This window comes from Panthera leo, chromosome A3 (assembly GCF_018350215.1).
Source record: "Panthera leo isolate Ple1 chromosome A3, P.leo_Ple1_pat1.1, whole genome shotgun sequence".
Lineage (NCBI taxonomy): Eukaryota > Metazoa > Chordata > Mammalia > Carnivora > Felidae > Panthera > Panthera leo.
This window is the reverse complement of record NC_056681.1, coordinates 128,280,121-128,303,042: the sequence shown is the minus strand read 5'-3', so window position 1 is coordinate 128,303,042 and position 22,922 is coordinate 128,280,121. Positions and strand designations below refer to the sequence as shown.

The window sequence follows — 22,922 nt, the reverse complement described above, 5'->3', positions numbered from 1 at the left end:
CTGATAGTAGGTAATGGTACCACAGTATGAAGCAAAATGTGTTAACTCTGCCTTTAACAATCTTTTTACTGCTGACTCCAAAGGTGATAATCATACAGGAAAGGTTTAAAAAAGGAGACAGATTTCAGGTAATTTCCACTTATTCTTCTAGGGAAAACAAACATCTTGTTTCGGTGACAATTTTGTTTCCCAAAGGAAAAAAGACTAACCTAAGAAACTGCACAAAGGACATTTTTCTGATCAGAAGGAAGAGTCTGTTGGTAATGCAATAGTGAAATGAAAGCGAAACAGGAGAAAGTGACTTTGCTAAACTAAGAATTTGTGATACCCTATGGAGGATTTTAAGCAAGTTTTTAAAAATCCAAACAAAGTGTCCTTAATAAATATTTTAATTAACAAACTTTCTGAAAGGTGCATGTGGAAGGACATTGAGACACAAGCCTAGAAAGACTGGTAGAGATCAGGCCAGGAAGGGCTAATGGTGCTAAAATCATGGACCACCTGATGAAGATCCCACGGCCCCAGTACCCATCTGTATGATGGATACAGGTCTACCTTGCTTGCAAAACTTTAAAATTTAAATAAGATGAGCACTAACATATACTGCTGACTCAAGAGGAAAAGTGACAGAACCTTGTGGTATCTACCAAAATTCTATCTTTGAACTATCTTTGAACCCAGGAATTCCCAGTTCTAGCAACTTATACTACAGACAGACTAGCACACACCCACACATAAGTAGGGATGTTGAGTATCATGGTGTTTTTAAAATATAAGAGGGACACCTGGGTGGCTCAGTGAGTTAAGCGTCCAAATCTTGATTTCAGCTCAGGTCATGATCTCATGGTTCATGAGATCCATGTATCAGGTTCAGGAGCCCATGGCAGGCAGGCTCTGTGCTGATAGTACATAGCCTTTTTGGGATTCATTCTCTCTCTCTCTCTCTCTCTCTCTCTCTCTCTCTCTCTGCTCCTCTCCCACTCATGCACGTGGACACGCTTTCTCTCTCTCTCTCTCTCAAAATAAACTTTAAAATATAAGACAATGCATTAAATCACAAGCTAATCAAATAAATTCTAGAAAGTCAAACAATGGAATATTCTACAACCATCAAAAGAGAATGAATCAAGCCTATAGGCACTCATGAAAAAACCTTCAGAATAGATCATAAGTGGAAATAACAAGATGCAGAAAGGTATGCATCCATTTGTGACTTAAGAAGAAGGTAACGTTCAAGAAGATATTTTGGAAAGATACATAGGAAAATGACTTAAAAAGATAGCTAAGGGATAAAGTTAGGGCAACAAGAATGAAGACAGAATTATCAGAAATATCCTTTTTTCTATTGTTGAATATTTTTATCTCATTGGATGTATTACTTCCTCAATTAAAAAACTAGTTCAGTGGTGTCTGGGTGGCTCAGTCGGTTGAGTGTCCAACTTCAGCTCAGGTCATGATCTCATGGTTTGTATTTGAGCCCCGCACTAGACTCATTGCTGTCAGCACGGAGCCCCCTTTGATCCTCTGTGCCCTCTCCCCCCACCTCCTCTGTCCCTCTCCTGCTCATGCTCCTTCTCAAAAACAAATAAACATTAAAAAAACTAGCTCATAATTTAATCAATAAGAATGTAAGGGCTATTTTCTATATTAAACATTACTGTCAACATTTCAATATACCCAGCCTTACAGATCATAATCAGTCTGGTGCCACCTTACACACACATATGGCATCTTTTCCAAATTAATGTGTGTCCTTGTGGGACAAAAAGGGATGAAATGAAAGGGAAATATCAGAAGTGTAGATTTAAAAACAATCTCTGAAAACTCCTGCCAAAAAGATTTAGGTCAAACACAACTCCCAGTTTTAAAAGCTATTCTATTTGATATTTTCATCGTCTGAAATAGAAACACAATCCCTTAGGAGAGAAGAAAAAAAAATTTACTATTTTTAACAACTCTGTCAAGTCCAATAACACGGTTTGAGAAAACATGGTTCTCTCTGTAGTAAGATATCACTGGTCGGGGGGAAGTTTCCTTTAAGCTTTTAGCTACTAGTCATTTGGGGGGGAAATTAATCTAAATAGGTACCACAATCACTACAACCAAATTAATTCCTAATGGGCCTAAAATTTCTATGTGAAAATATAACTATCAAAGTAGTGAAAAACAACATCAAAAACTCTTATAATGGTCTTGGGAATTAAAGGTCTTTCAAAGGATGACACACAAGATAGAAACTATAAAAGAAAACAATCAAAATCTTTAAAGATTCTGAACAGCGATTTGAAAATCATACATAATAAAAACTTGACAATGTGGTTAAAACAGGTAAGAGATGCAAAGGGTAAATTGTCCTTTATGCACAGAAAGCTCTTAAGAATCAATAGTAAAAAGATCAACACTAAATCTCCAGGACAACAGGCCAAAGAGAAACAGAATTCACAGTCCAGAAATTTCCACCTGGAAGGGACTTTGAAGCTTTATCATCTAATCAGGTCCCTCATCCCCAAACAGAGCAAAGTCATGCAAAGCATATGGCCATTGCCTAAATGTGCTAAAAATTTCCAGAACTTGAATTTACAGGCCATCTCATAAATCCTTTCTAAGAGAAAAGATATACAATCTTACAGATCATCAGCAAGAAAGGCTGGGAAAGTATGCTGGAGAAAAGGGGTCACGAGAAAGCTGATGAATATTCATAACGTAATTATCTTTCTGTATTCAAGCAATAAGTAACTGTGCCCCATGGAGGACAGTCAATCTGCGCCTGTGGTAATATATTTTGTAAAGTAAAGAACAAAACCAACAGTGGAGTCTGTGTATTCTGACTTCCCCCCTCCCTCTTCTGGAAGAACGTGGAATTACTCTACCTGGCCAGATCCATGCAGCTATCAGTGAGGCTGGTAGAAGCGTTAAAGTACTCTCTGCTGGCGGCCAAAACCAACTCAATACTCCTTTCATAACTGACCCTGCACTGGGTCTTTCCTTTACGGGCCGCGCTAGCTGGCGGATTTACCGAACAAGCACTGCAGTGCATCATGTGACCAGCTAAGTGGATGTTTTCAAGGCGACTGGAACACAAAAGGCTTTCTGTAAATATCTGGGGGAAAGAAGAAACTGGAATTAGCCTCAAAGAGGGCAGATTCAGCGCTTCTCAAGAAAGCGAAGGCTCTGATATCCAAACGAAATAGATTAAAAAAACATTCATTGTACAGGTAGCAGTTGCACAAGTGACACTGTGAATGCACTAAATGACAAGGAAGTACGCTTTAAGTGGTTACTTTTATGTCATGTGAATTTCACCTCAATAAAACAAACTCATCTTTTAGGAAGAAGAAATCGTTTAACTGAATGCACTAATAGGAAGCATAATACAGTTGACCCTTGAACGACACAGGGGCAGGGGTGCTGACCTCCCCACGCAGTCAAAAATCCCAGTATAACTTTTGACTCTCCCCAAACTTAACTCCTAACAGCCTACTGTTAAGCGGAAGCCCCAGTGATAATATGGACAGGTGATAAACACATATTTTTTATTTACTGTATTCTATAACTATTCTTACACTAAGGTAAGCCAGAGTAACATTAAAATCACAAGGAAGAGAAAACACATTTACAGTACTGTACTCACCAAAAACAAAAACAAACCTGCGTATAAGTAAGTAGACCCGTGTGGTTCACACCCATGCTGTTCAAGGGTCAACCGTACCTCAATGTGTACAATGAACATTTGAGTCAAATATTTGAAGTTCATGTTCATTAAAAACGGGATTCCTTAGACCTACTGTCCCATACTCAACAGGGCCTACTCTGCTTAAACTATTTATAATAGTTCAATTTTTAAAAGAAAATCTCTGAATATGACACCTATAATTTATGACTGCTTAATGCATCTGAATTCAGGCTTACATACTAGCCAAGCTGCAAATAGAACATGGACTTTTTTTTTTCCAATCTGCAAATTAAAAACTATTGAAATAAAACAAGAGCCACTGATAGAAGGTAATCATGCAAATACTGTATTCTACTAGGCAACTAATAGCATCAATATAAAATTTACTGTATAACTGAGATTATGTACTTATTACTTAGTCCAAAAAAAGTCTTAAAGAGATTCCTTTAAATTTACACTAATAACTTCAATATATAATTAGTATAACAACTTCCCCAAGAATGTTCTTCCCTCTTAGGACCTTATCTGTAGGATAAGGATAGCACAGAAACAGAAGCAAGAGTTGAAAAAAGTAGATTTCATGGAGAATATAGTTTTCTTACAATTAAGGCGACTACCTAATTTTCATGGGATCCCCTCCTTTTCACTTGTTTCTAGGCCTCTAGGGAAGGTAGTATTTTTAGACAGGCCTTTATTGAAATGACTGATAAGGATAATATTACTAATATCTACATGGGATCTGCTATAAAATACATATTGTGACAGAAAGCAAATTACCAACAAGCAGCTGTAATCACTTACAGGCGACAAGTGAAAATGGCTTAATCCAAGGAACCCAAATGACTTAGATATGACAGTTTCTCTATTCCTTTGGGTTATTCAAGTAAGCCATAGAGAGTTAATGCCAAGTATTGAAAAATATAATTCACTCACTCTAAAAGTTTTTGCTAAAATAAACAATATAGATTTCTGCTCTACCTGCTGTATCAAAATTTTTAACATTTTCAAAATTGTGCCATTGAGCTTTCAAATATCTCCCAAGTATTGTTGAAAACCCCAACATAATAGCCAAGAGTCAGTAGGATAATATAGCATAATTTAAAAGGTACTAAAATAGTATTTAAAAATGTAAGTTTGAAAAAAAATGTAAGTTTGCCAAATCTGTATTACCTTCCTCTATAACCATTTCAAAACTGTTATAATACGCTTTCAAATGTTTTCTCTAAGGACTGAGACTAATGGCCGGAAGTCATTAAAATATCAAAGTCTAATAAAAAGGTGTTAAAATATAACAAAAACAATTCAATATGTCAAGCTGTTATGCAATTATACAAGAGTTAGTTAAGTGTAATATACTTATTGCCAATTTTCCAATGAAAATCAAAAACAGGAAAATAGCAAAACAATGCCATCCCAACTTAAAAACACTACTGCAGACATATTCATGATGGTTAGGTTTTGGATCCCATGTGAATATAGACTTTCTTCTAGAACTGGATTTCAAGTTTTCACTTTAGACACAAAAGGGAAAGCTCCTGGCAGTTATATGTACGTGGTCTGAGACTATAATCATCAATGTAAACTCCATTCTCATTCAAGCATTTAAAAACCTGAAGTTCAAACATAAAACCATTTCTCAACAGTCTATATTAGCACTGTTTTGTTAAAATCACCTTGAATAAAAATGCCAACCAATTTCACAGAATACAGACCTATATTTATAACTCTCATCAACAGGTCATGCTTTGCGATGTCAGAGCAGAGCAACACAAGAAATATTCTATACAATTTCATGTCTGGTTTATTGGCAGAAAAACTCAAAACAGGAATCTGCTTTTAAACTATCTCTCACTAAAAGTGGGTTAGCTGGATCATTTTTCCACACGGACTATGAGTAATTGGGTGGTAAGACACATACTTTCCAAAAATAATCATTCAATCCCCTGGGTTACATTCCTAAGTCAATTAGCAACCATATCTTAAGTCTCCTTTGTGTTCTGGACATTCCAATAAGCACCGGGGCACAAGAGGATGAACATGAATACGATAATGCCTACCCTAGGGGCCCATGACCAAAGGGAAGAACCACATGTGGAAAGAAGTTACCGCATTTGAAAGACCATAACAGAGACAAGTTACATGAAAGGACAAAGGAAGGCGTCCTAGAGGGCATAATTAGTGAAGTGAGTCCTAAAAATTACCAGCAATTTTCAGATAAAGGAAAGAGGGATACATCCAGGCAAAGGGAACGATGCCGGCAGAGTCACAGAGACGTGAAGCCGCATGGTGCGTGCAGAGTCAGGGCAGATGTGGTGGACGTAGCGAAGGATGGGGTACACGGAGACCCTTGCGTGTGCAGAGTAACGCAGGGGAGAGTGGACGGGAAAGCTGGTGTGCTGTGGCTTTCTCTGCCACGCTAACAAGCACGGCTGCTTTCTGATGCTGAATGGAGCAAGCGGCAAATGTGAAGAAGGGGCGCGTCACGAAAGGACGTGTTTTAGAAGAATGCTCGGAATCAGTGTAGATGAGAAATACGGAGGTCGGGAGACAAGAATAATTACAATTTAGCAGAGATGAAGACAGGACAGATTTGACAGACCTTTCCCAGGTACATCAAATACGCTTTAGTGACCAGCAAAACTGAGAAGCGAGAGGAGACAAGGATGTGTCCCTTGGCCCCACTGGGGAGGATGGCACTGAATAACAAAGACAGGGAAGACAGGTGGGGAAGCGCTCAGCTTGGAGAGCACTACCAGGGCGCCTGGCTGGCTCGGGCCGCCAAGAGACAGGCTCTTGATTTCAGATCAGGTCATGATCTCATGGTTCCTGAGTTCAAGCCCCGCACCGGGCTCTGAGCTAACGGCACAGAGCCTCCTTAGGATCCTCTGTTTCCCTCTCTCTCCGCCCCTCCCATACTCTCTCCCTCCCTCTCAAAAATAAACAAACTCGGGGGAAAAAAAGAAAAAAAAGAAAGCACTACTCCCTTACTCAATAGTATTACTTATAATGAAGCCTATGGTCATCACCTTTGTGTCCGATAAACACACCGTAACAACGAAACCTTCCGAATTAAGAGGCAGTAATTCCCATGTGTAGAGTTACCTCATAGCAAGCATCAGAATCCAGGCAGGTGTAAACATTCTGCTGCATAGTTAACATGTCCTGCAACAACATTCTCCAATGAGACTCACTGACAGGAGGCTGCCTGTGGAGGGCGGGGAGGGAGGGAGGGAGAAGAGGAGCAGAAGAAGAAAATAACTCATGAAATCTCTCTTCGATGGGCCAAAAGCAACAAACAAACCAACAAACAAAACCATCGGTGTCACCATCCTATGTGCCACACAACCCCCAAGTGATCAACAGATATAATCTCATTTGAATTTCCAGGAAACAACTTGGATCCGAGGAAGAGTTGAGCGGCTCTGCATCAATGCCAGAGGCTTCCAGAGCTGCCTCGGTCACAGGCCGCCTACACTCCAAACCGGAACGGCATTAAGTGATAACAGCAAAGCTAAACAAGCTGTGAGTTTCTGAGACAAAATAAAGCACAGCAAGATGTAGCAGGGACAGCACTTGGACGCCACAGTGCTACTGCAGATTCATCTTCATCATACCGCAAGGCCCCACAGGGGATGCTCTGGACCCCGCCCACCCCTGGCGTCCGTCGAGAGGCTGGGGACCCCGGCTCACCAGCAGGGCAGCGCCAGTCGCTCCTTCCAGTGGGGTCCCTGCGGCAGTCCACAGAGCGACCGACCGGGCACCACAGGGGTTATGCTCACTCGGGTGACAGCCCAGGTGCCAGGCGACAGAGCCTTAGAGGTTAGTGGCGGGAGCTGCCCTGGCGGCCTCAGGAGGAAGTTTCATGCCCCACAAGAATCAGTATCTTTCATAACAACTCCATAGGCACAGTTTTCAGGGTCTCCTCCAGGACATGTCAGTGACCACCCTCAGGAAAGCCCAAAGCACAAAGCCCCTCTCAGGTTTCCCAGTTCCTTTCCGGTTCCTCCGGGTCAGAAGCAAGTTACCAACCAGGGATCAGTTTTACACAACCCACGAGGCATGCACAATCTCATTGATCAAATACCATTTTATGTTGGAAACCAGGGTTACAGAGTTTGAGAAGTCAACGGTTCACATGGTCTTGCAGCAGGCCAAAGGGGTTTGTTAAAAATTTCACCAAGAATCACATATTAGCTGCATGATTATGAACACTGAATGTTCCTGAACTTCAGTTTCCTCACTTAAAACCCATCTTGGAAAGTGATAAAAAATGGAGATTAATTCTTATAAAACACAGGCATTGAAGCAAGATGTTCTTAAGTTTAAAAACAAGCTCAATCACCTATATGGATTCGAAGACGTCTCTGAATTTCTCTGAGCTACAGATTCCCTTTTTGCACATTGTGAGGATTAATTGAAACTAGAATGTATGAAGAAACACTCCCTCCATTTTTCTGGAATAAAGTAGTATTCAATAAATGTGAATGAATGAATCTGAAAGTTACAAACACATTTCTTTGGTTTCTATAGTTATATACACGATTGCTAATATTGTTTAGCAGGAAAGAGGAAGTTCTGTAATTCTCTCTGCCTCCCCCAAAAGTTCACCTTCATTGAATATACATGAATTTGGAATCATTATTTGTTTACTTGCTAGTCTTGTCGTTCTACATAATCATGAATCTCATTGTTTGAAAAGGGCAGGTTTTGTTTTATTTTGATTGGCATTTGTCATAAACCAACTGACCGTTTCTTTACCACACATCTTCTCCCTTTTTAATGCATTAAGAACGGGACAAATAGACTATCTGTGTATAATATCATTGCTATAGGGAGAGCCTGTGTTTGGGATCATTGTCGTCAAATCTCTGGTATCTAGGAACTTTTTCACCTAAAATTTTTCATAAGCATATGCTTCATTTGCTTACAGTAGCTTGTATTTATTACACAAAACATATAACTTGTATCCCATATGCAATAAAGCATCAGAGAATGCATTTTTCCCCCAGAAAAAAAAAAAAATGACACATTTGCACATTTTCCAGGATCATCCCTGAAATGTGTCCATTACTTAGACCTTGGTAGGTTGAACTCTGTGGCTGAACTTCAAAGAACTGGAGGGCTCTTTCAGATTTGGCTTGCAGGTAAATAAGTTGCAAAATGTTTGAAGTGAGTGTCCATCTTGCACCAGCTGGATAAAATCAAACCTAAGCATTGTCTAGCTGAATCAAATTCTCATAGCCCAGCTGTTCTTCTGGAAGCCATCAACAATGGGACAGATGGTATTAATGTTTTCTCACACATGGCTACCCATAAGTACAGGTTCTAATTGAAATAAATTATAAGACATTATTTACAATGGCCTTCGCAGAATACATTCAGTAAATATGACCAAAAGTAGAACCTGAAGGCACTATACCAGATTTGCAAATTAACAGAGAGATCCCTAAATATAAACATGATGTATTAGTTACAGCCCTGGAACAAAGGAATATTTTCCAGGGAGAAATAGCATTGCATTCAAGATGGTAAAACTTGATTTGTGTAGATTCAATGAAATCTGCTACCATTTAAAATATGCATAAGGATATTCCATAGATTCTGAAGGCCAAGCTATGGTAGCATACATGAAATAATTAGGATTCACTTCAAATTAACTAGTTTGAAAAAAAAAAAAAAAAAGAGGCCATATTCTCTTACATATTCAAAGTAGAACAACCATGAGAGATGAACTATAAGGACTTCAGAAGTATTTGAGGGACTCAAAGGAAGGACGGGAAGTAATCTAGCTGCAACAGCAAGGCTTTCTTGAAGACAAGGTTCTAGAGTCAACATGATCAGAAATATTGACCATTTGTTTATAGTTTTTAAAAAAAATATTAAGGGGCACCCGGGTGGCTCAGTCAGTTAGGCGTCCGACTTCGACTCAGGTCATGATCTCACGGTTTGTGAGTTCGAGCCCCGCATCGGGCTCTGTCTGACAGCTCGGAGCCTGAAGCCTGCTTCGGATTCTGTGTCTCCCTCTCTCTGTTCCTCCCCAGCTTGCACTCTGTCTCTGTCTCTCTCAAAAATAAATAAAGATTAAAAAAAAAAAATCTTAAGACTTGAGTTGCGAAAACTTTTTAAATTATTCATTTAATAATTATTGGGAGAGGACCATCGATATATGAGGTCCTTTATTAGATGTATGGGAACTATAACACTTGCCCCACAGAAGCTTATGATCTCAAAAGGAACATAAGGCACACACATCAATCACTATGAGTACACTAGTGAAAAAGAGATAGGGAGAGACAAATACAAAATGCCAGGGGATTTCTTAGGAAGGAGAGTTCCTTGAGCAAACCACCAAGCAGTTTGCTACTGTTGACTGGGACAGGATTCCCACAGACATCTGGGTGGTGTATGTTCACCCATCTACCATCTCAAGGTTGTTATTGTTTATAAGTAGGTCTGAAGGGTCTTAATGCCCTTACAGTCCCGCCATAACTACATGGCACGTGGCAGGTTGGCTCTCTCCAGCTCAGACCTTGACAGAAAGGCCTAACTTATGTATTACCTACAAAAAACACACTCCAAATACAAAACCACAAATTAATTGAACGTTAAAGGTATACCATGCTATATACCAAAAGACACACCATGCTAACACCAATAAAAGGAAAGAGAGGGGAAAATTGTATACAAAGAACTAGAGCTGTCTCTATTCGCAGATGGCATAATATTCAGGAAAACCTACTGGAACTAATGCAGGAGTCCAGCAAGGTAGGAAGACACAAGCTCAATATATATCAAAATTTTTAAAAATATATTTTAACACATACCAATAACTCTATACACTAGGAATGAGCAATACAAAAATGAAATTAAGAAAATAATTCTATTTATAGTAACACAAGAAAATAAAATATCAGGAATATTTTACGGTACATGAATATTCATAGCTTTATCTGTAAAAGCCAAAACTCAAAACAACCCACATGTCCCTAAACAGGTGAATAGGTCAACAAAGTGTGATAAAAGTACAGATCAGTGGTAGTCTAGGGTAGGGGTGAGGGAGTGATGGGGAGAAGCTGAAGGGAGGGGAACATAAAGAGGCAAAAAGCAGCTTTTAAGAGTGACAGATACATTTATTACCTTGATTGTGAGATGGTTTCATGAATATATACATATATCAAAACTTAACAAATTCTACACTTTAAATATGTGCAATTTATTGTTGGTCAATTATAACTCAATGAATTAAAAAAAAAGAAAAGAAAAATACTACTATTTTTAACCATATACAAGTATTGATTAATTCTGTTCATTACTTACTTCCGACCAGTATGCCTGGTCAATCTGACCATCAGCGCACGTGCCTCTTCTGAACTAGACTGAGTGTTCTTAACAAACGAAATCGGTTTCTCAAGTCCGTGTTTCTCCAAAAGCTCTGACACACTTAAAGTGAGAAAAGGATATTTTAAATTTTTTTTTAATGTTTTTATTTATTTTTGAGACAGAGAGAGAGCATGAGCAGAGGAGGGGCAGAGAGAAAGGGAGACACTGAATCTGAAGCAGGCTCCAGGCTTTAAGCTGTCAGCACAGAGCCCAAAATGGGGCTCAAACTCACAGACTGTGAGATCATACCTGAGCTGAAGTCAGACGCTTAACCAATTGAGACACCCAGGCGCCCCAAGAAAAGGATATTTTAAAGTCTTGTTACCAAACCAAAAAAATCTAAGAATCTTATACATGTAGCATTTAGGTGTTTAGTATTTAAAAAAATATATAGCATACAGAATGACCCAATTTTACAAATTACATTAATTCTCAGCCAAAAAAAGTTAACAATTATGTATCCAATTTTATATCCCATACTCTTAGGACAATGTACTTAGAACTAGTAACTATTTTTTCAAAAGTATGACATATCTTTATCTAAAAATAGTTTTTGTAATTTTCCTGTACTCTAAAAGCATCAAATCAGTAAAACAAGCAAAATCTATCATTTCAATACCAAGCTTTAACTCTGAACAAACCTGCTGAGTAACTTATTATAGGCAAGGCTGTTAGAAAAGCAATAAACGGGCCTGGGTGGCTCCGTCAGTTGGGCGTCCAACTTCGGCTCAGGTCATGATCTCACGGTCTGTGAGTTCGAGCCCCGCGTCAGGCTCTGAGCTGTCTCAGGCTCTGTGCTGACAGCTCAGAGCCTGAAGCCTGTTTCCGATTCTGTGTCTCCCTCTCTCTCTGACCCTCCCCCATTCATGCTCTGTCTCTCTCTCTCTCAAAAATAAATAAACGTTAAAAAGATAAAAATTAAAAAAAAAAAAAAAAGAAATAAACAATTTTAGAGTTGGAGCCCCAGAAATACCACAAGGCTTAATCTCCCTCCAAAATCTATTCTGTAAAAATATAAAATAGGTCACAAATTTTGTCTCATATGAATCGTCTTGAGACCTGGTTTGCCTCCCCGAACCTCACATTTATGAATTAACTACTACTGGACTCACAGAGTGACTGGTTAGACTTCACTAGCTCTTCATAAGAACAGGTTTCATGGGTCATGTCACCTGGTATTAGGTATGCTAAAACATTTTTCAGTAATTGGTGGCTATGAAGTGGAACAGAAATAAAAAGTCCTTATTTTAAAAAATGACTTAAACTAAAGAGGCAAAGGCATGGGTACCATCCAGAAACTGACAAGGGGTTACTGTTTCCTTGAGGTTCTAAGAGCATAATGTGACATCAGGACCACTCATGGTTATGCCCAGGGAACATATGGTGAAATACACCGTGTTTATTTTACTGTATCTTTTTGAGATAACTGTTCTCAATTTCATTAGACGAAAAAATTTGTAATCCTCAAATTTGTAAGGAATGATTCTATAGCGGTTTAATCCACTAAGCTTTACTCAAAACGATGCTCAACTTTTCAGGGACATTGGGGAGAGAAGAAACACAGCCAACCTAAAATAAGCAAAGCTTGAAAACAAAGAGCAAGCTTGATTTGTTAAGCATTTTTCAAGAAAAAAAAAAACTGTAACTTTCAGAACACAAAGTAACACCTCTCAGTCTAGGCAATATAAATAGAGGAAACAGAGGTCTGGAGGCAACTGAACAATTAATTCTTCATTAAACTCCCATACATACACAGCACATAAAAACACTGTTTCCTTAAATACAACTTGAAACATTTTTATACTCAAGCCCCTTAAATTGAATGAATAAAACTTCTAATTAGTAGACTCCAAATTATATCCTTTACTATTTTATCACCACTATAAAGTGATGATATTACCTATTATTCTATAATTTATATATACTGGAAAAATTCTTATCCCTAAAATTTTAATACAGATATTTAAAAATTACTCAAGCATCTTCATATACACATATAAATACTAGTAAACAGCACATGACTTCCTAAATAGTAAATTGGGAAATTTCAGGCTCCAAGACAAAGTTTAATGCTTCATTTTGACAGTAAAGAATATGACTACAGAGTTACTTGAAGGCTTTAGCGCAGTTTGATCTAGTTCAGATAGTCCATCAAGTGCAATACGCCCAAAAAATGAAAGTCAGGAGTATAATAAATATTGTTTGCTGAAAGATACAGTAATTGCTGCAGAAACTAACATTTCTGTGTAGGAGCCATTTTAAAAACTTCATCTAAAATTCCATAATCTCATGAGTTTGAAATTCTACGTAAGAAAGCCGAAGGCTCAAATATCACAGAGCCTGTAAGTGGCAATGCTTGGATTTGCACACAGGTCCGCCAGTCGTCAACGTCCAGGCTCTTACGACTCTACATAGGCTAGCTGTACGTTTGCATTAAGAAAATGCACTCAAATAGAAAGTCAAACCGGAAATACACTAGACATACTAAAGGTGGTATTTCTTGGACAGACCTCCTCCCTCAGCACAAAGCCAACAGATTCATTTTTCTCACCTGAGAATTTGTTCCAGTTGGTCTACCATATCATGAAGAGCTGCGGTTGCCTCGGTTTTAGGACTAAAGGATTAAGAGGAAAAAAAATTAAAAAGTTTCAGGAGTAGCTTCTTATATGAAATATAAGACTCAATGAAGTGAAAAAGAGAAACGATGTTTCCCTTATAGTTAATATACAACAATATTACACTGCCTGGGTAAAATTTTAGTCATCTCCTGAATGCATTCAGCCAGCATCTTTCACAACTCAAGAGATGAAAATAAAATAAAAAAAAAAAAAATTGGACTAGAATGATATTCTCTATTACTGATTAGCATTATATGGACAGGTATTTACTGAAGAACTTTTTGCTCAATTCTGCTAAAAGCAACAAAGAATTATAAGTCAATTTTAGTCTTTGCTTAAAAAAAAAAAAAAAAAAGAGGTAGAAAGTAAAATCACCATTTGGTTCTGTCTTTTAACCAAGAAAACAGGTTAGGAAGCATGGCCCTGCACATTGGCTTTCTCCTCCACCTGTCTATAACCCTACCACCCCCTGGAAGTTTCCATTAGGATTCTATATACTCAGGAGATTTCTTCTATGTTATCATTCCCTCTGCACCCACTTCAATATTAAGGAACCAAAAAGAAGCAAGGCTATCATGTAGATAATCCCTGGAAGGTAGTGGCGATAAAAAGCAAGGCCTCTCTGAGGAAGCATGTGGACAGGGGACTAGGAGAAACATTATCATGGCAAACATCATACACTAATACAAATGTGGCTGGTAGATTTAGTATGGAGCAACACACGTACAAGTGAATGCAGGGATCTGGCACAAAAGCTGAGACACTACTATAAAAGTCCCCTTCCAACCGGTACAACTCTGCGTCCCTAATATGGAGGGACTGCCCTCAGCCGAGCGGCACCGCACCTGATGCTCTCCAGTGCCCCCGACCCCAATGATGCAACTGAATCCCAGCCAGGTCTTAGGGTTTTATTAGTAAGATGACCGAATAAAACTCTTCATCTGAACTTAGAAAATTAAAAATGTCCTAACTTGAACCCCCAAAAATACTCACTATAAAACTATCAATCTTTCCTAGTCTCAATCTATTTGGCAATTATTTGTGCAGTTTACAAAGATTACACTATCCTTTAAAACCAATTTGAGGCCTTGATCTAAAGTGTTAAGTTAGGGTATGTTCCACTTAAAGTCCTTCAGAAGGTCAATTGTCACAGCTACCTTCTATTAACACACGACAGTAATTTCTTAACTATCATTGTGGAGCTCTACAATAAACATTTGTCACTGACTTTCAAGAATATGTTGTTCCTCCGTTGTGAATTGATATTCACGAACATAGTAAGTTTTTTTTTTTTTTTTTTCAGCCAGATGGAATATGCTGCCTACGTAAGGTACACGAAAAATTAATGAGGTTAAATAAGTGTTCATTTCATGGCGAAAAAACACATAGTTTACCATTTGGTAAATAATCATGTAACTGCTAAAAACAAACAACTAATCACAGGAAAATACAAACTGACAAACTTGGCATGAAGAACAAAGAGAACCTCAGAAAATACTCTGAGGCTCTGAATTTTAATATGGGGCTAATTTAAAATCACATGTTATTTAGAAAATTATAAATGTGAAATATAATCATTAAGAAATAAATGGAAAACAAGAGAGTATCAGGCTATTTTTTTTATTTACAAAAAAAAATCTGTTAGATCAAATATCATTAATCTAAAGCCAAGATAAAGAGACATTTCTTAGCCTAGACACTCTTCAAAACCACACTAATTCTGTAATGTAACTGTAATGTCTACATTAAAAAAATGTTCTTTTAATATCATTCCACTGATACTTTACAGTAGACAAATTACTGTTCAAAAATTAATAGATAGGCTCTAGTTGATATTTATGCTTATTTGATCTTCCTGAAAAACAAAGTCTAATACATTTATTCCTAAAAATTACACACATCACTTGGACGTCAATGAGTTTGACTAGCAGATTCAAAGACCACAATGGAGGCACAAAGCTAAAAGACAGACCATCAAGTTTCCCAGCTGGGCCATTGAAGGGAAAAAACTCCCATCACTCTGCTTTCGGACACAGATGTTAAGAGAGTCCTCTGCATCTCTTGTAACCCTCTGCAAAGAGTAGTTTTACTACTAACACCCTGACAGCCACTGGGTTGAGGTTTCTAAATGATGGGTACAAAATTGGCTACTACATTCAGTAACCGAACATAGGTTGCTACAAAATCGGTTACTACAGTCCCTTTACCAGCCTTCTGCTGCCTACTGAAGGCCCATGGCTCTCAGGGGGGGCCCACGGTTCCCACAGACACACCTGCTGTTCCTGTTGCTCTTGACTAAGGATGGGAGGTGGCCTATGGTCATAGCTGTATAGGTCTGGGTAATACATTCGTGCAGAGTCACTCTGTGATTTATCTTTCCCTACAAGAAGATTCCTTCAACTGAGACCAAGGAAGGAAAGGATGTATTAAGCACTACTATGGTCTCCATTTAGCTTTACTTTGACAAGTCTCATTGCCTGCATTCCTTCTTGGTGGTCAGTACTGAGACCCCTGCTGAGGGGGGATGAACGATCAAGATCTCCAAAGTACCCAACATCTCTACGACATAATGGACAGCATCTGAGAGCACCAGAGACACAAAACATCCAAACCTGAAACCTGAAACAAGAGGACAAATGAGGTGCTCACACACAAGGCCACCCCTCAAGCACTCCTACCATGAAAAGGCTTCAGCCTGTCATAGGCTGCCAGGCAGCTTTTTCATGTCTTAGATATAAAGTAATGGCCAAGAATCACTGGACATGAAAGAAAGTCCCTAATGGTAAAAGCAGAGATACAAACAAACAGGATATGAATACTGAGAGACCATGGTGAGAACGTGGGTAATGCAGGGAACAGAGGAACAGGTACATGTGCATCTCTGAAACAAGACTAGGATGCTATTTTATTTTAAATGTTCCTGGAATTTAAATAAGAAAGCCAAACTAAATTTTAAAATTTGAAAGAGGGATGAGAAGATAAAACTGAAGACACTCTTAGATCATTTAACAGAAGATCAAAAAGTGGCCAAAAGAATAAAAGGGGTAGTAAACGAAGAAAGTGCAAAAAAAAAAAAAAAAAAAAAAAAATAGACAAAGAAAGAGAGTAAAAAAGAAAAAAAAAAAGGAAGGAAGTAAAAATAAAATTACCAAGGAAACTGATGATTAGGGAAAGAATATAAGAAAATTTCCCAATGATCTGAAAGACAAGAGTTTCCAGATTGGAACAGACTAACTAAATGAACACCACAACAATGCATTTAGACTCACAATAAAACACACCCTTACGATACAGAGATGAAGAGAAGGTATTGAAATATCCAAAAAGGAAGAAAAGCCATATATAAAGTAACAACTCAGAATGATATGGGACTACCTGATAATCCTGGGAGGAGAGGACAAGACGGATGACTTCAAAACTCACAAGGAAAAGATAATTATAAACCTAGAACTGCAGACACAGCCAAGCCTACTATCAAGTTTAAGGGGGCAATTCTGGTTATCTTTCTGACATGGGACAGTCTTCAAATCAAAATGCCTCCATGTAACCTTTGACAGGAAGCTATTAAGATTTTGCTCCATCAAAATGGGAGAATAAGCGAAGGAAGGAGAAGAGAAGAGATCTCAGAAATGCAATATGCAACACAAGAGAGGCGCAGCAAGTCCCAGGATGGCAGGTGCTCAGAACACACAACAATTAATTCACATCAAAGCAAGAGAAAAGACAAGTCCAAGATGGAGGCTTCAAAAGGAAGACAGGGGGAGAGAAGACAAGAAAAAGGGAAGGAACTGAGATATCTTTGTAAAGAAGAGTTTTACGTTCCATCGGAAGACTGAAGGAGATAAATGAGAACAAAGCAAACAACAAAAAAGGAAGTGATCCAATTCAGGGACAAGAAAACGCTGCAGAAAAAGGAAATATAATCATACCCAGCTCTGTAGAAACAACATTTACTAACACAGTGATGAAACTACGGCCTTAACCACACTGACAGAACAGTAGGACAAGCAGGTATGGGGAGAGGTAGACCTCCATGAAAGGAAGTCAAGAATCACGTAGCACTGCGGCAGCAGCATGAGCCTACTGTTTTAGAGGAGGCAGGCAAAGACCAGAAGAAAACCATTATCTACGCAAGTGTTCCTGTTAGAAGACAGGTGTTCGAGCGTGACGAAGGGGGGCAGCAAACAACTGTTTATCAATCACAAGTCTTTCGATTCCTTCACTTTCATGATGTGCATACATTGCTTTATAGTTAAAATTTAGGAGATGATGATGTCTGTTTGGACGCTTGATTTTAGATCGGCACCTCCCACCCCCACTCATTTCTTTCTCTCCATGACGCGGGCTTTTCAAAGTGAGAAGACCAGTTGGCTTGCAGAGTGCCTCACCCTCCGTATGTATCTGTTTCCTTCATGTGTTCTTGGACTTGCTCCCCTATCCCCTGATTTACTGTAAAGCAGAAGTTCAGCTCAAGGACTGTAGATTCAGAGTGAACGATTTTACTTCATAATGCATCTCTGCAGGAGGCACAGAACACCAGGCTGACCGTGATACCACACGTGGTAGCTTGATGAAAGATGGTGGCAGTCAGGCTTGTACTTTATAAAGCTAAATCTCCCCTTTGAAATAACAAAAAAAATATATTAAAAATATGCTGAGCTACTACTTTGGTATCACGCAAATATCTTTTACCCATCAATCTTTCACCTGACCGCAGTACCGTTAATGACTGCGTGAAACCATTATTTCACACTGGGATGCAAAATTGGTGATTTCTATCATTCATTTCCCAAAAAATAAAAATCTCCTTAAAGGAAAAGAGAGAGGCAGCAGCATTAATCACAACAGTCAAGACATGGAAACAACCTAAGTGCCCATCAACAGATGTATAAATCAAGAAAAAGTGCTATTTACACGTACACAGTGGAATACTATTCAGCCACACAAGAGAAGGAAATCCTGCCATTTATGACAACATGGATGGGACTTAAGGGCATTATACTAAGAGAAGTAAGTCAAAGACAGACAAATACTATAAGACAGTCTCACTTATATGCGGAATCTAAAAACCACCACCACCTCCTCATAGAAAAAAATCAGATTTGTGGTTACGGGGGATGGGAGTGGGTAGAGTGGGAACCGAATAAAGGTGGTCAAAATGTTTAAAACTTCCAGGTGTAAGAGAAGTACGTACAGGGGACATAATGCGCTAAGATGGTTATGAAGCAACATGTTCCAGTCAAGGAACAATCTGGGCAAACAACTGAAACCAACCAAAACACTGCTGTATGCTATATTCAAAAGAGTAAAAGATCTCATCACAAGGTAGAAAACTTATTTATGTATGTATGTGTGTATGTATGTATCTGTAGAAGATGAGGGATGTTAACTAAACAGACTTGTCGCTTTACAATGTATGGATATCCATCCATTAAACACTTCAAACTTACACGGTGCTGTGTATTAATCACAGCTCAATAAAACTGCAAGAAAAATAAAGTAAAATAAAATTATTTATATTCATCCATGATTACTTAACATGCTTATTGTAGGCAAGGGCCCAGAACAAATAATTCATAGATTACCCCAAGCCCATAAATATGAAAAAAGCTTCGTGAAAAACACAACTGAAAACAGAGATATCACTGTCTATGCACTTAAAATTAAGTAATTTTCATCGTGGTGGTGGTATTTTTGTTTGTTTTTTAATGGATAATTTATCCAAGTTGACAAAATTACAGTGACTGCTCATACACTGTTGGAAAAACAAAAGTTTATCTCTAGGCTACAGGTTTGCAGATGATTTCATTTTCTTCTATACATGTTTTTATATTCCCCAAATTCTCTCTAATGAACACTCAGGGAAACAACATTTTCGTTTCAGCTGTTAGGACAAAAAAGATGACAATAAGACTGGCACACTGTGGATTCTCACCCGTATCCTCTTTGTGGAAGACATTCTAATATGTCATAACAAAGGGACAGCTGGTCATTTCGTTCACAGTTGTAGATACACTCTAGAGCGACTGCCATCAGTTGGTCCTGATCCGGAATAATTTTTTGCTGCAGCTACAGAGAAAATAAAGCATGCTGTACTAAGAGTCAGATTTATAGTCCGTTTTTCCCTAGCCCAGTACAACTGTCAATAGAATATTAAATAGTGCAATTAATCACCTGCAAAAACAAATCTTGATTTTTCTTTAGCTTACAGACTTCTGGGGTCTTTAATAATTCTGAATGAAATCACATTTTAATTACAGAATCAGCTAGAAAAGATAATTTGTACCCATAAGCTTTGCATCTGCTGAAAACAGATTCTTCAATTTATGACCCATTCAAGATAAAGTGGATAGAAGAAACACAGTGAATTAAAAAGGCACTTCATTAAAAACATTTCTAACCCTAAAGCCAAATTTTATGTGTTTCAATTACAAAAATATATAAAATTCCTTAACTAATATTCAGAGATGTTTGAACCTACTATTTTTCAGTATGCATTATATATTAGTCATGTAACTAAACAGCACTGACAGTCTATTCAAAAGAAGCCACACTGTAATGCAGTAATATTCAAATCACAGAGCACACTCTGGTGCAGAAAGAATGGCTACTTTGGGTCACTGTCTTCTATAGGATACACCTTTCCATCGCAAATCAGACTCCCATCCTGGAGTGTTTTCTAGGATATAAAAATACTGGATCTGTGCCTTGTTTCTCTCATCTATACAAATGGATATTAACAACTCTCCATAATGTCACAGTTGTGAGGACTAAAGAAATTAATACGTGAAGAACGCTTACATGACTACCACCAAAGAAATGAAAAGAGAAAGCTGAAACTATATTCTCAGAGCCCTATTCAATGACAAAATAAGTTTAGAGCCCTCCATGACAAAATAATTTCCATAATAAAGACCTAGTGGGGTTCAGCATTTTAGCAGAAATTCACAAAACAGACAAGAAAGTGATGGAGAGAAGCTACCAAAGGCGTCTATCGTCTCGCTGGAAAAATCACATGCATGGACGGAAGAAGAAACATTCAAGGTTATGAGGAAAGTACAGTCTTCTGAGGTAGTATGGTTACAGGAGTTCTAAAGATTTCTTCAAGGTGTTAAGAGAAAAACATCCCATTAACTTGACATCGACACGTGACAGTTATCCAAGGTTGCAAAGTGACAGACTGGTTAAAGAGACAAACAGGGCACAGTAAAAGTCATTATTATTTAATTAAAATCGCTAACTTTTCCTGATTTCTTACTGTGTGCCAGGTACTATTTCTATGTGCTTCACACGCATGAATTCTCAATTCCTCAAACCACCCTGTAAGGTTAATACTAGTTCTATTTCGATTCTACATAAAGGGGAAACTGAGGCCCCAAGAGGCCCTATAACTTGCTCGCAGCACAAAGCTGGCTGTGGTCAGGCCAGGAGTCAGATGCAGGCAACTGGCTGCAAAACGAGGGCTAAGGATACCTGCTCTCACAGCCCCACAGCCTGCAGGAAAAGCCCCTCAGGAACAGGAACAGCCCCTCAGCCCTGCAGGAACAGGCCCGCGGGAAAATTTCACAGTAAGAATGGGAGAGACTGACAAAAACTACAGTATTCAACAATGCAACTCCTACAGGAAAATGAAAAAAAAAACAAACCAGTTTGAATGAAAAGGAATAAATGGAAAACCAACTGCAGCAGAAGCCAAACTCTTTGATGTTTCCCTGGATTCCCCTGCTTCCTTTCCTGCCCTCCCTGCGACACTAAAGAATCACTTGGAAGTTAAAGGTTCTAAAGTCCATACTTGATCATGTATGTTCAACATCTCCTGCTGAAAACCCTTTTGCAGTCCTACAATGTGAAACGTAAAAAATGAACTTTCTGCCTTCCACTCAAGTCCTTCGTGCCTGGTGCCAGCTCACTGTTCTGGTCCTACAAACCTCTATGCAAATTTTAGTTCACTCAAATTCAATTACTTGCCTTCATCTAAACATGCTATTAGTCTGATTATGTCTCCCTGTCGTAGTGTACTTCTCAAAAACTCAGTCGTGTCCTATCTACGACCTCCCTAATAATCCAGTTTTATCTCTGCCTGGCTTGAACTTCAATTGGACTTGGCCAGATTTTTACAGCCTCTTACACATGCTCAATAAATGTTAATCCAAAGACTCTATCCTCATTCTACTCTGATACATAAATTATTTTTTCCTCTTTATATTCCTATGGCATCTTTTTGTTTGCTTCCCGTGCCATTCAGTATATCTTTCCTAATGCAATCTATTAGCACATAAATTGTAATGATCACCATTTTAAGGCACTTACCATTTGTGCTCTGTTCATCTACCTACAAGATGTGTAACTCCATGAAGTGTAAAACACACTTCCTCTTATCTCCATCATGCCTGCCCTCATATCTCAGTAGTGACTATTAAACCATCATTTGCCCCACCTCAAGCTAACAGAAAAGAGCCCCTTTAAAACTTTCTAGGAAGTCAGTGAGTCTTCCCCACCATGAGTAGCAGATTATTCTGCATGCTACACAGCAAGGTAAAGTGTAGGAAGATGATAATTTTATTTTAAAAAACAGTCTTGGGTGGCTCAGTTGGTTAAGCGTCCAATTTCACCTCAGGTCATGATCTCATGGTTCATGGGTTTGAGCCATGCATTTGAACCTGCTTCAGATTCTGTATCTCCCTCTCTCTCTGCTCCTCCCTCGTTTGTGCTCTCTCTCTCTCTCTCTCTCTCTCAAAAATAAACATTAAATGAATGAATGAATAAATGGATGAATGAATAAATGAATTATAAATAAATAAATAAATAAATAAATAAATAATAAGTATCTTAAAATTATGCACTACAGGCAAGTAGATGAAGAGCAGACGATAAGACGGGATATCTGGAAAACCCCAGAGAATGAAGCAAGACAAGAAACTAGTAAAGGGGCAGAATACAAAATTAACATACAAAATGAATAGCTTTCATATATACAACAAACAAACAGAGGAAGTGAAGGTAGGGAAAACTTAATTTATAATAGAAAAAGAGAAAACTAAAGGCTTAGGAATAAATTTAACAAAAAATGTGCACAAGCTACATGAAGAACATTTTTAATACACCTGAAAGACAGTAAAAAAAAGACAGAATAGAATGATACCCTCTTTTTTTTTTAATATGAAATTTATTGTCAAATTGGTTTCCATACAACACCCAGTGCTCATCCCAACAGGTGCCCTCCTCAATTCCCATCACCCACTTTCCCCTCC

At 38.4% G+C, this 22,922-nt stretch overlaps 1 protein-coding gene across 5 annotated transcripts in view; it reads right to left on the bottom strand.

Annotated features, from left to right (window-relative positions):
• The window catches only part of NBAS (NBAS subunit of NRZ tethering complex), a 329,015-nt gene that overhangs the window by 167,322 nt on the left and 138,771 nt on the right, over window positions 1-22,922 (bottom strand). For all 5 annotated transcript variants that reach the window (XM_042933639.1, XM_042933641.1, XM_042933640.1 and 2 more), the window contains 5 exons: window positions 19,607-19,740; window positions 13,605-13,667; window positions 10,991-11,113; window positions 6,776-6,878; window positions 2,871-3,100 (listed from right to left, as the gene is read on the bottom strand). In XM_042933639.1, the coding sequence (XP_042789573.1) occupies window positions 2,871-3,100; window positions 6,776-6,878; window positions 10,991-11,113; window positions 13,605-13,667; window positions 19,607-19,740 (653 nt within the window). The remainder of the gene's footprint in view (window positions 1-2,870; window positions 3,101-6,775; window positions 6,879-10,990; window positions 11,114-13,604; window positions 13,668-19,606; window positions 19,741-22,922) is intronic.